The sequence below is a fragment of the Helobdella robusta genome, assembly GCF_000326865.2.
Source record: "Helobdella robusta unplaced genomic scaffold HELROscaffold_12, whole genome shotgun sequence".
NCBI classification, from domain to species: domain Eukaryota; kingdom Metazoa; phylum Annelida; class Clitellata; order Rhynchobdellida; family Glossiphoniidae; genus Helobdella; species Helobdella robusta.
This window is the reverse complement of record NW_008703664.1, coordinates 1,209,636-1,222,425: the sequence shown is the minus strand read 5'-3', so window position 1 is coordinate 1,222,425 and position 12,790 is coordinate 1,209,636. Positions and strand designations below refer to the sequence as shown.

At 29.9% G+C, this 12,790-nt stretch overlaps 1 protein-coding gene across 1 annotated transcript; it reads right to left on the bottom strand.

Annotated features, from left to right (window-relative positions):
• Positions 1-1,084: 1,084 nt before the first annotated feature.
• Positions 1,085-6,590, bottom strand: HELRODRAFT_167771 (hypothetical protein; the record flags this gene model as incomplete). The annotated part of the gene is made up of 5 exons (XM_009013510.1): positions 1,085-1,216; positions 1,292-1,354; positions 2,082-2,190; positions 4,808-4,920; positions 6,495-6,590. The coding sequence occupies 5 exons, from the start codon at positions 6,588-6,590 to the stop codon at positions 1,085-1,087; spliced, it is 513 nt and encodes a 170-aa protein (XP_009011758.1).
• Positions 6,591-12,790: the final 6,200 nt, after the last annotated feature.

Genomic DNA, 12,790 nt, shown 5'->3' with positions numbered 1-12,790 from the left:
CACCAAACTGCATCTAATCTGTGTGCTACTGATTATTTCCTGTACTAATGTATTTATGAAAATTGTTGGTGTTTTATTTTATCTTATAAATTTTATTCATAAATATTGTTCTTTTGTAATATGAAGACTGAATTTTTAATATAACAAAAAATTCGTTTTTTTTTTTTGCAAAAATATGTGTAATAAAACCATACCACATTAATCTGTTTACAGAAATATACAAGAATAAAAATACAACATATACACATACACACAGACTAATGCACACACACACAGACTAATGCACACACACACACATACATATACAATATATAAGTAATATATATTCACTTATCACGCACGCATAATGTACACAAACAATGATGTATTCGACCCTGTTTGATGGCTCATAAATGCAATAACACGTCACACAATGTATGGCTGTATATATAGTTATACATACATACATATATGTAATATATTTGTGTGTATGTGTTTGTTTGTGTAAATATTTATGTGTGTGTGTGTTTGTTTGTGTAATGTAGGTCACCAATGTTTGTTCTCCGTCATTCAAATCGATGATAGCAAACAGAAAGGTCCCTATCTGCCAACGACTTCCAGATTATTGCGTATTATATATTTATACACGGTTTTATAATTTTACATTTTCACATAAAGGGAAAGTGTGTATGTGTTTGTTGTTCATGTGTTGAGAGTGTCGATGTGAGTTTTATGATGAATTGAATCAGTGACGGTGAAATAATATTGCAATCAATTATAAATATTCGTTTTAGTCGTGTGAATGTTGCAACGAAGTTATGTTAAATATTCACATCAATTATCGATAGGTATTTTAGCAGTAATTTGTTTGATCATTTTTTATTTTTTAAAGATTAGTTTTACGTTATGCAAAAGCCATTCATTGATGCGTTCGTGCGATTTATTTGCACTCGAAATTTTTAAAACGTCATCTGAATGAAGCACGACTTTGGAAACACATCCTTCATTTGCATTTCTGTTTTTCTAATATCTGGTCAATTTCTGAATTTACTTAACTTTCCTTGAATTACTTTAAAAAAATGCCTGCAACCAGTTTACATATTTCTTACAACTGATCGGAAAAAACCAAAACATATACAATTTCATTATTGTTTAAAACCGAACTAAAGTCACATTTTCTTTTATGGAATGTTTTCACAGCCAAATAAGATTCTGGAAAAATTTGTTGAACATTTACCTAGGGTTACATATAAGAAATTATATTACCAATCAATTAATAGTTCATACTGAAAATATATTCATATTTACCAACCTTTGGAGTCAATTCACTCAACTTGCCTGGAGTCATGGACCTTTCACGATCGCATTCAAAATTCTGTCATTAATCACTTTGCTGTATTTTAATTATTAAAAGCAAAAAATTGTGTTTATTTATCATATTTTGAAACATTTTATTTCAATTAATCATCATAATTATCATCTTTCCATTTATCATTACCATCATCCGCCATCATTCTTCTCATTAACGTGCACCATTAACAGGATTTTACAAATAGCTGGAAGAAATTTTTGGAACTTGAAACTCATGAGACGGCAAATGAGAGAGGGCAGAGAGTATCATCTCAGTAAGACACATCTTAACACACCTCAACATATCTCAATACAAGACACAACTCGAACACCTCAACACACATCAACGCATCCCAACACAAGACAACATTTCAGCCCATCTCAACAGAATACAACCTGATATACATCTCACATCTCAACAGGACACATTACAACGTACAACCCATCACATTCGAAATACTGTAACACAACACCTTCAAACTCACATAAACACTTATCATAATAATACATATAATAATATAATAATATATATAATAATACATATACATAAAACAAATAGATAAACATTCATCTAACGGATATAATGTGGCCCATACAAACATACATTCAAACCAGCAAAAAAAGATGACATACACCAGCAATCCGCTCACACATATACATTATTTTATTTGACCCCACAAAAATATAGCGACACAAGTTCACAGAACCCAGTAAATTTTCATATACAATCCATCCATCCACAATTTTGTCACTTGGACCAAGGAAGGAACCGAGTCATTTATTACTCGCCTAGCTTCAGCCTTCAGCACATGTACAAGGACTGTTGAGTGTTGAATCATCAAGTTATTCTTCTTCAAACTGCTGAAATGCAAGCATTATGATGATGAGGAGGAAAATGATGATGATGGATTGGCATGGTGATAACAATGATAATACTAATTGGATGATGTTGATGATGGTATTAATGAATAAAGAATTGATATCGAAATGAACGTTGCAGCAAAAAGAACCACTGAGAATCATGTTGATAATAATTGAAGTTATACATTATGTTTCATCTGCTGAGTGATTCATAACAAAAAGTTTATACAAAAATTTATTAAATTTTTGATTAAGTTTTTTCCTTATGAATAAATGGAAATTTTGAACGTAAAAATTGATTTTCAAAGCAAACAACGGTAGTGAATAAATTCTACAATTCGAAAACACTTCCCAGACGTACATTGTAGTTACGTCTGGGAGGCAACTCTGAGCAAATAGACGTCTGCCAGAATTTTGAATAAAACAACTAATGCTCTTAAAATAGTTGCAAGACAAACTTCATGGATTCAATTAGTTATTTTCCAACGTTTTTTGCTCTCCAACAGATCATCTCCGCATTAGTTTCCACGGGAGAATGTATCTAACAAAAAGGTTTTTGTAAATAAGTTTGTGTTATTAAAAATTTCAGACATATTTCTAAGCTTTATTATTTAATTTTTTAATTAAGTAAATAAAACGCTGAACATGTTAACAAACTGGAATGCAAATATTTAAGCTAATGGCTTTTTAAATTTTTTTTTCAAAATTACTAGCAAAAATTTATTTAATAACGTAAATATTCTACCAATTAATTCTTCCAGTAAATTATTATTAACAGAACAGTTTCGAACGAATAAACCGGATACGTTTGGTTTACCAAACAATTTTCAAAGATTTTGATTAAATGAAAAAAATGCATAAATGGTTGTACGTTACAGAATCCAAGTCAAAATGCTCGAAGAAAAAGATGACTACATTCAGAAGACGAAGCTTATCTTAGCATTTTCCGTGTTGCCTTGGTGTGAAATTTGTATGTTCGAATGTACATGTTGCATAAGTTAATAGAGGTTTGTGTGCTGGTTTGTATGAACCACACCTACCTGCATTGCATACATGCAAATGTTTGAATGTACAACCCTTCAAATAACAACTAAGGCACGCGGTGAATGCCAAGAAGGCTTCCATTCTACATAGAGTTTTTTTAAAATCATTTTGTTGTTATTTAATTATATTATAAATTATTTCATTAACCTTTGAATAATAAAGTAGTAATAGTATTTAATAAGTGAAATGATTATCCCTAAAAGAAAAATAGTTCCGAAAATATTCCTTTGTTGCATAGTTTAGGACTTGAAGCAAATTATGTGAGCAAAAATATTCTTTCAATCTAAATGAAAACTGTAAACCATCCAATATGAACTAGACCGAATATTTTTCAAACCTGGAAATATTGAAAATTTAGACAATATATCCTGAAAGATATAATTAAACATCTATATTTCGTCTAGTAAGAGATTTAACGTTAAGTGTTGTAACTAATTATGTTGAAAAGTTTAGCCGTCTTGGTCGTAGAGAAAGGAATTGACAAAACCATCTACCTACCTACCAAAAACACATTTAAAATCATTAGTATATCTCATTCAAAACATTTTTCAAATAAACACATTGGTGACCATTGACAACCATAATTCTTTATTTTGTCAAATTATTAATATTTTTTTATTAGCAACACGTCCTTACCAAATAGTCATTATATCATTCCAGGATGATTAAACACCATAAATATTTAAGTTTTACATTTATTTTTGACATTTTCCTAACATTTTAATACAATTTGTACAAATATTCTGATCAATTTTTTCCCGTTTGTGTACATCGATTGAATAGTCTTCAATATACTCAACTGAATGTTATTACACCAAAATTTTGTTGGCTAAACCAAATTGAAAAATTTGTTGTAATAAAATTACTTTTTATGATTTAAATATTTATTTCTAATAAAATAAAATAATAAAATGTATTATTTTGTGATTTTAATCAATAAAACGAGTAACAAAAGTCGTATTTGGTCGAAATGATTTGTTTGTGTCAGTCTTACCTTTATAATAACCACCATGAAATGTCGCAAAATCTCGACATTACATTATACACAAGAAATTATGAAATTGTACATGGTTTTAGCATATTTTTTCAAAGTTAAATTTTTATTTATTAAATTAAAACCGTGTTTTAATTATTTACTAAATGTTTAGCCAACAGTATGCGGTCTAAAGCTCGGCGATGGATGCTACAAACGTAGGTGTAGTATTGATAGATCTGTCTTTTTTTGTTATCAAAATTGATATTTTTTATTATTATATTCATAAGAAACTGTATGCATTTTAGAATGTAGCAAAAAGAAAAAAGTTTGAAAAGTTAAAAAAATATTTGAGAAAACCAACTCTATTGAAATTTTCGAAGAAAATTTTTTTAATTTTTCTTATACTAATTGGATCAAATGTAATTTACTTTGTTAACAGATAAACTGTGGCATGGAATTGTAAAACAAAAAAATCAAATAAAAATATAAACTGTGAATGTATTATTATCAACACTATTGTCGTTATGGTCATCGTCATCAGTAACATCACCAAAAATTTTGTAAAGATGTGCCTGGATGATTTGAGATGATGACAACCTTAGATGTCGAGAGGAAGGGCTTGGAGGTGGAGATGAAGGGCTTGGAGGTGGAGTTGAAGGGCTAGAAGGTATTGACCTGATGCGGCTCATCCCATCTTTCTGACTGAAGATCTTATGACAAATTGTTTATAATGAAACATTAGTGAAAGAAACATCTATAGACATTACGAACATAAGTTTATTCTGAAGTTATCTTTAAAATATATATTGTTGGACCGAAATCTGAAGAGCTATCAATTTAAACCTCATAAACGCAATAAGTAGCAACATCATCAAATTATCCATTAACCATAATTAACCATTATTGTTTTCATCGGCGTTTTTATTGTTGCTATCTCAACCAGCTTATTAATTAGTACATTGCTGAATGCCCCCTCGTTCTAGAAAATAATTATAATGATGGTACATAAGTCAGATGTAGTTGGTCTGTTTCATGTTTCAGAAATTAATATTTTATAAACATCGTACCTCAAAAACACAAAATGAAAACAACACTGATTAAATTGCATATGGTTAAAAAAAAGTTGATTTTAAATTCTTTCATATTCTCGGTGAATTTTTTTAAATTATTAAATTCATTTGGACATAAGTGTTGTTGATATTGAAGGTAAACAAAAAAAATGTTAGGAACATATTTTCAATTTAATTCACATCTCGGTGGTGATTACGAACGAAAATAATTTTTGTTTATACCTCATTTTTTCACGGTGTGCATATTGAAATTAATATTTTAATGCAAATTTCCCAAAAAAATTCTGTTTTTCAAGGAACAGTAAACATGTTGAAACCAAAATTCAACTTTTACCCAAACATGTTTTTGTGTGGTGGGATTTCAGCCCAAAAGTTACCTTCTGCTGCATTTTAGACAAAAATTTTCACAAATCTACATCATAATAACGGTGGAAATAACAGCTTAGATAATTTGCACAGGTAACGCTGTTGGGTTGGAAGGAAATATATTTCAATATTTATAAGTCTAAGCGTTATTGCACTAGTGAGGATATTCCTATGTAAAAAAGATCAGCTGTTGTTTTGTCGTACGAATTTGTTTTTTTTAACTTTTCATCAATGTCCTCAAAATTAAAATATCAAATGCAAAAGAAAACATCGAGATTTTAGGCTTCATGTCTTGTAACTCGAAAAGATGAGTCCTCTAGCGAATGATTATGCTTTTCTCCAAACGTTTGATTCGTTCGATAGTTTCCCATAAATGTTTAGTTGGGGAATTGAATTAAAAAAGTGTATGAGTGAATTTATTACAAATGGACAATAGACAAACATTTGAATCAATATATAAACAAGCTATATGAAGCTTTGAACAGTCAAACATATTTCTTCATGTTGTTATGTGTTACAACAGAGGTTGAAGTTGAAAGAGTTGTGTGTTACAACAGAGGTTGAAGTTGAAAGAGTTTCACAAGCTATCAACAAATGGATTATTTTTTATTTGAAACCAATAATTGCAGATGACATTTTAAGCATAACTACATTTTCTTCAACAAACAAAAAGTTGGTTTTTCAAACATTAATTTATTGATTCAATTGATTCTACAGCATGAATCAAAATTAATGGCAGGCTTGTCGCAAAGTCATTCAACATGCCTGTACACAGAGTCATTGTGAGAGAACTCAATTTTTATCGAAGCACATACGGACCACGAAGCTATCATTAGCATTCAAACTACCAGCCCAGCGGACCGATGCATTTGGAAACTTCCTTCCATCGATCCATTCGACGTGATTTTGTTACCAATTTGAATTTCTGCTTCTAGGTCATCCATCTTTTCTATTATTTTTTAGCACCTCTGCAAAATTATATAGTCTTCAACTAGAGTTGCATCTGTATTATAAAATCTTCCAATGAAAATGTTACGTAACTAATTCATAGGAATACTTTAAATTTGTCAGTTGCAACTCAGGAAAAATAATTATACTATATTTTTTTGGAAATTTAATTAAATGAGAAAATGATTGTAAACAAACTGAAGGATGAGAGCAAGTTATTGCAAGTTGAAAGTTTCTAATTCAATATGGGCGGTACAACTGAAGCAAACAATCCCAAATTATACGCCATTGCTGTTTCGAAATATGGGTATTTATCAGTAGCAGGCTCTCAAAATATACTGCTGTTCATTCAACATTCAATTGATTATATAGGTTATAAAAATATATTTTTATTGATTATCTTGATTGGCATTTTACATTGAATACTCGACACACAATTTGGGATATTTTATAGTATTTCGGGATTTTATTTTATCATTATTTTTTTTTAAATTATATAATTTGAAGTTGTTAAATTTAAGAAATTGCGTGTACATAAACAGAAAATAGAATGACGACGACGAAAAGTTTTCAAAGATAAGTGTGAAAAGAAAGATGCACAATGAACGATAAATTAAGGCCACAATAGCAAGTGAACATAACATCCGCCCTAGACACAGATATTGTTTCTTCACAAAATTTCATTCTGTTGGAAAAATTTGTTCTCAAGTTTCATTCTGCTTTGTAACAGAAATTTTTATATGAAATCCAATCAAAAATGTCAAAGTATCGTCATCGACGTCCTGGGAATCATGACCAAGCAGGCGGTGCTGCTCTGCTGGTCAGCCGGTCATCCTGTCTGTCGGTCGCGCACTGCTACACACCTTCGTTCATACATTGGCGTTTGAATCAATTTTATTACTGTGACACACACACACGCACGTACACAAAAACACACACACAAACACACACACACACACACACATACATACACTGAAACACACTTGAATGTATTTACATAGGCACACTGGGATGGTAAACTTTATTTTTTAAAATCTAAGATTTATTAGGTTTCTCATGTTTTCTAAAAGATTAAAAATCAAATTTTTTCAATTCATTCTATAAACCGTACTATACCTTTTTCTAATTTAATATTTCTGTTTAACTCTGAAATATATAAACACATTTGACACATTCGAAGCGTTTTATTGAGCCCTAGAACATTACTTAAATAGGAAATAAATGGAATGTGGCGTCAAAACAAACGTGTTCTGACGTTCTAATCTTTTTTTTTAGATGATAATTTAAAAAACTCAAAAACCTCACAACTTTACAAATTAAAAAAAACCTAAAAAAGTCTGAAACACTGAAGATAAAACCCTCAAGATTATAGAAACCTAGATATAAATTGTGCAACTTACTCTTTTCAAAGACGCTGAGGTTAATGTAAACAAAGGGAGATGGAAGCATTTGCATAGGTTGAAGTGTGTGCTAATGAAGGTTCCTTTCGCATTCAACCTCTTTAGAGACACTGCAACATAAAAGATGGCACTCCCAACATTTAAATCAAATTACTCAGCAGAAGCCTCAAATGTTGCCCACAGAAATTTTTGTTTCTTGTTTATGCAGTAAATCAATATTTCTCGACTGGAGGTGTTTTGTTTTTATTCGTCGCTTTTAACAAATAACAATTGATGTTTCTTAAATATTGCACCCGCAATCTTAAATACGATCAGTTTTGTTTTCAAGAAAATAAGATTTATGACGATAGTGTTTTAAATAAAATTTTAAAGATCAAGTAAGAATGAAAAACGTTTCAAGCAGTGCCATATTGTTTGTTTTTTTAATTTTTACTCTCTTTTTTGGAAAACATAAACAAAAACATATTTGATAAAAATCAATTTTTTCTACAATTGTAAAACACAAAATAAATCAACGATATATAAATAAAAAACTTTAAAATTGTGTCAACTGAAACTTTTTGCTGCACAAATGTACATAGGTATATGACAAATTAAATCACTGAAAAACGTGTGAATTATCTCTCTTTTTCACACACAAACACACACACACACATGTGTAGCATTCATGCAAACAAATCAACACGTGGTTGAGACACAATTTGCAGCAACGAATGTCAATATCGGGCATGCACTTGTTTAGAAAAATTGTATTAAAAATATATGTATATATATATACACATTTACATAAGTGTGTGTGTGTGTGTGTTTGTGTGTGTATATATATTCCATGTGTCATTAGATGACAAGTAATCGAACCTTGTAATTATGCTACCCGATGGCTTCTAAACGTAACATCATGTCGTGTGCGTGCGTGTGTGTGTGTGTGTCGTATGCGTGCGTGTGTGTGAGCGTTGGGTTCAATTTTTAATCATGGGTTTTTTTACTGGTGTGACTCATCGTGAAATTTTTAAATGTTCACATTAATATCAAAGTTTCTATTATTTATTCTTGTAATGTTTTGCTGTCAGTAAGTAGTAAAATAATTATTAATTGATCGAGCTGACCTTCCGTTCGTAGTGTTTTACATCATCGAACAAAATATAAATTTTACTATTCAACAACAAATGTGTTTGTAAATTGCGAAAGTATTTCAAAAAAAATTTTTATTTTCAACGATCAAGTTTTTCAGACCGCTAGAGCTGTTGATTTGCTAAAACGTAATTTCAAAAATGCACCTATAGCAGCTTTTTCACTTCAATATAAATCTGTGGTTAGGTTAATTCTAGAATATGGTGTGATTGTGCGGTACTTCTTTAGAAAATTCCAAATTCAGCAGCGTTGAGAAACGAGCATCCAGAAAATCACATACAAGGATAGGTTAATGATTCCAGGGTGGCCTTCGCTGGTTTACTAATGCAGAAGAGGAGACATTATATCAACTTATCAATTGCTTAATGGACTGCTGGATGTCGATATCAAACCAGACTACGCACCTACAACGGCGACAAGAGGAAATTGAATGAAGTTGATCAAGTGGACTTGCAGATAAGATGTCAGAAAATACTTCTTTACCAACAGTATGACTGAAATGGCCTACCTGAAAATGTAGTCAAATCAGCTAATGTTACTAGTTTCAAGATAGCCTTAGATAAATTTTGGCAGAGTAAATTCCATATATGGAAGTAAAGATGTCAAACCAAAATATGTAAAATTCAACTAAACATTTTCAACCAAACATTTTATTTTTGAATTATTTATCCTTAAAAACTTTTTACATTATGGTGGCAAGAGGCTTTGCCTTGTCTGCAAATTTACTCTAATCAATATCACATGAAATTTACTGACCTTCATCATGCGGTTGAATTTGTTATATTATTTCACTTGTTCTTAATCTTAAAAGTACTTAATTTTAATACTAACTTAGTTCATTCAAAAAGTACATTTTTTAAACATTTTTAACTTGCATCAGATTAACTGACATAGTTTTCATGGATAACTAACATTTATTTTTAGTCAAGAAAGCCTTTTTATAAGTTTTTTTTACTTTTTTTGGTCTTCAACAATAAAATCTCAACACATTGTATTCTTATCTTTACGACAAGGTGAGTGCTTGATTAAGAAATTGTTTAAAAAGCCGCAGAAAAACTGTGATAAAATATGAATTAGCATTATTTCACCGTTGTATGCTAACCACATCGATGCGATGCAAAATGTGAAGAATGGAAGACGGACACAAAGCAGCGTTGCATATCACTCAACTGAACATCACACACAGCACCATTAATCATTCTTCCATTTTTATTCTAATATATTAGTTATTTCACAATGGATTAGACATTCATCATCTAAAAAAGCAATCAATCGTTCATACAGTGGAACAATGGCTACCGTCCATACGAGCAACATCAACCCGCAATGGACAATCTCTGCAAATGTACATTAAATTAAAAACAATAAAAGTGAACAAAAAAAATTATTTATTAATTTATCGAATAATTAAAAATTAATCAGACTTGAGATATAGAGCACTATCTTCCGACCGTGCAACATCATGGATTTAAGTCAAGTAATTCTTTTTGGAAAAAACTTAATATGCCGCGCTTGTCTCTGAAAATGTACGGAGCCACAAAACACCAAGTTCAAAATGGCATAAATATACATAGATTGATTAACAAATATAATAGTTTCCATTTCAACGACGTGACATCTATCTAGGAATTATAAAATTGAACTTCTGTGTTGATGGAGAATACGCCGAAAAGCTATTTCTTTCCTACTTTAATTACGTTTGGTTTTAAATTGACTTTGAAACTAGGAGTCTGTCGTTTTTTGGTCAAAGAAACCATTTTAGTTTTAACTTCAAATTTTGGCAAAAATTTTTATAACAGAAAGTTGTCAATCAGAGCGCTATTTTTAACTTTACAAGTTTGATTTTTGTTATTTTTGTTTTGTTTACGTACTGTTCACAATTTGATTAAGTAAATTTTTATTTTTTGTGTTAACTCTTTTAGGGGTGGGCGTCCAACAACTTTTTTTGGGTTTTTTATTTATTAAAATTATTTGAAAAACCAAGAATGTTGAAAATATTATTTTATTAATTAGTTAAATAATTAATTGAACAATGCTTTTAAACTTTCAATGAGATTTGGCGCACTCTTGTTCTGTCTGGTTTGTCTTTTTAAAAGTAAAAAATAGTAATAAACAAATATTTTTATTAAATTAGACCAATTTCTGTATTCTAAATTAACGAAATGTTTGCAGCTCTAATGAACTTCAACAACTGAAATGTTTACGAGATGTTCGTGTGGGGAAGATTTAATTTGAAAATCCAAGTCCAATTTTATCTGCTCACGCAATTGTCTTTTATTGCCAAATATAAAAACAAAGGATAAACAGAAGGAGCTTATGTTTTTGGATATGAGTCTTAAAAATTTTAAAATGTACATTAGAAGATGAACTAACTTCGCCGGTTGGTTGCAGTAAATATTGATTTAATGTGTTTGTACAGCAGAAGTTATTGAATTATAACGGCAACACGTCCAACAATTAGACAACCCAACCAAACCCAACCAACCAATTAATTTATTCGTCGGCTTGTCGCTTGGTTGGTTCAGAGGTCACAGTGAGTGGAGGAAAATTAACGGTCGAGGTTAACAAAATATTTTTATGAATAGTTTTGTTACTTACATTTCAGCAATTTACAACAAAAAATATATTTTATAAACATTTCAACATTTACATTCCCATATAATCAAAAAACAAACAATGGAAGCATAGAATAAACTGAAAAATATCTCGCCAGCTTTTTAAGTTTTCCAAAAAGTAAAAAACTCATTCTCAATAAAATTGCTTCCAGCTAGCCCACTGATAGAATTTTTCTCAAAATAAAACTAAATAAAATATTGTTTAACGAACAACTCTGTCAACTAACAAATTAAAATGTAATAATATTATTGAAAAGTTTATTGTTTCTTAATTCTTTATAGCTAAATTTCAGTTGTAGCAGCAATTTTTTAATGTTTTATTTGAGTATAACTAATAAAATGACTATTGAAAGAATCAGCTGGAAATATTCGAAAATACAAAGAAGTTCATTTCAGCCATATCACATCGGAAATGATACAAACAAAAATTTCCAACGAGTGTGTACTAGAATATGATAAATTAATTCAGTCGGGAAACGGCAGAAAATATAATTTTTTTTATGTGAAAAATTAAAGATCCCAAAAGATGAATTGCTAGTTGAAAAAAAATTAATTTAAAGAAATTTTTTTTATTATTTTCTAAAATAAAATTTTTTATTTCGTATATATGCTAAAATCTCAATCAAGCTAATTTCATGAGAAAATTTTATTAAAGTAAATGCATGCAATTGAATTGATTTGATTCGTAATTAATATTAAAAATTGTTATTTTCATTAGTAATTTTAAATAAACACCTCTATCTATCTAGACTATAATATTCTATACATATGTATGTACATACCATAATAATAAAGTACCTCAAAGAACACCGTCAAAATGAACATTCTGCAAGTTGTACGACGATACGCGATGCTAAGCGATGGTTGCCTGGCAGACTAGTGCATGAAAGCGAGCAGATTCTTATAAATAAGTTTGTTTTGTGTCTTCAAGCTTTGTCTCGTAAACAATTGAAGTTATCTCTTTTTTTGATTTTGTGGTAATTTTTTGTTTTTTTTTTATTTATAAATATTTAATATTCGTATAATTCGTATATGCTACGATGTAATTAA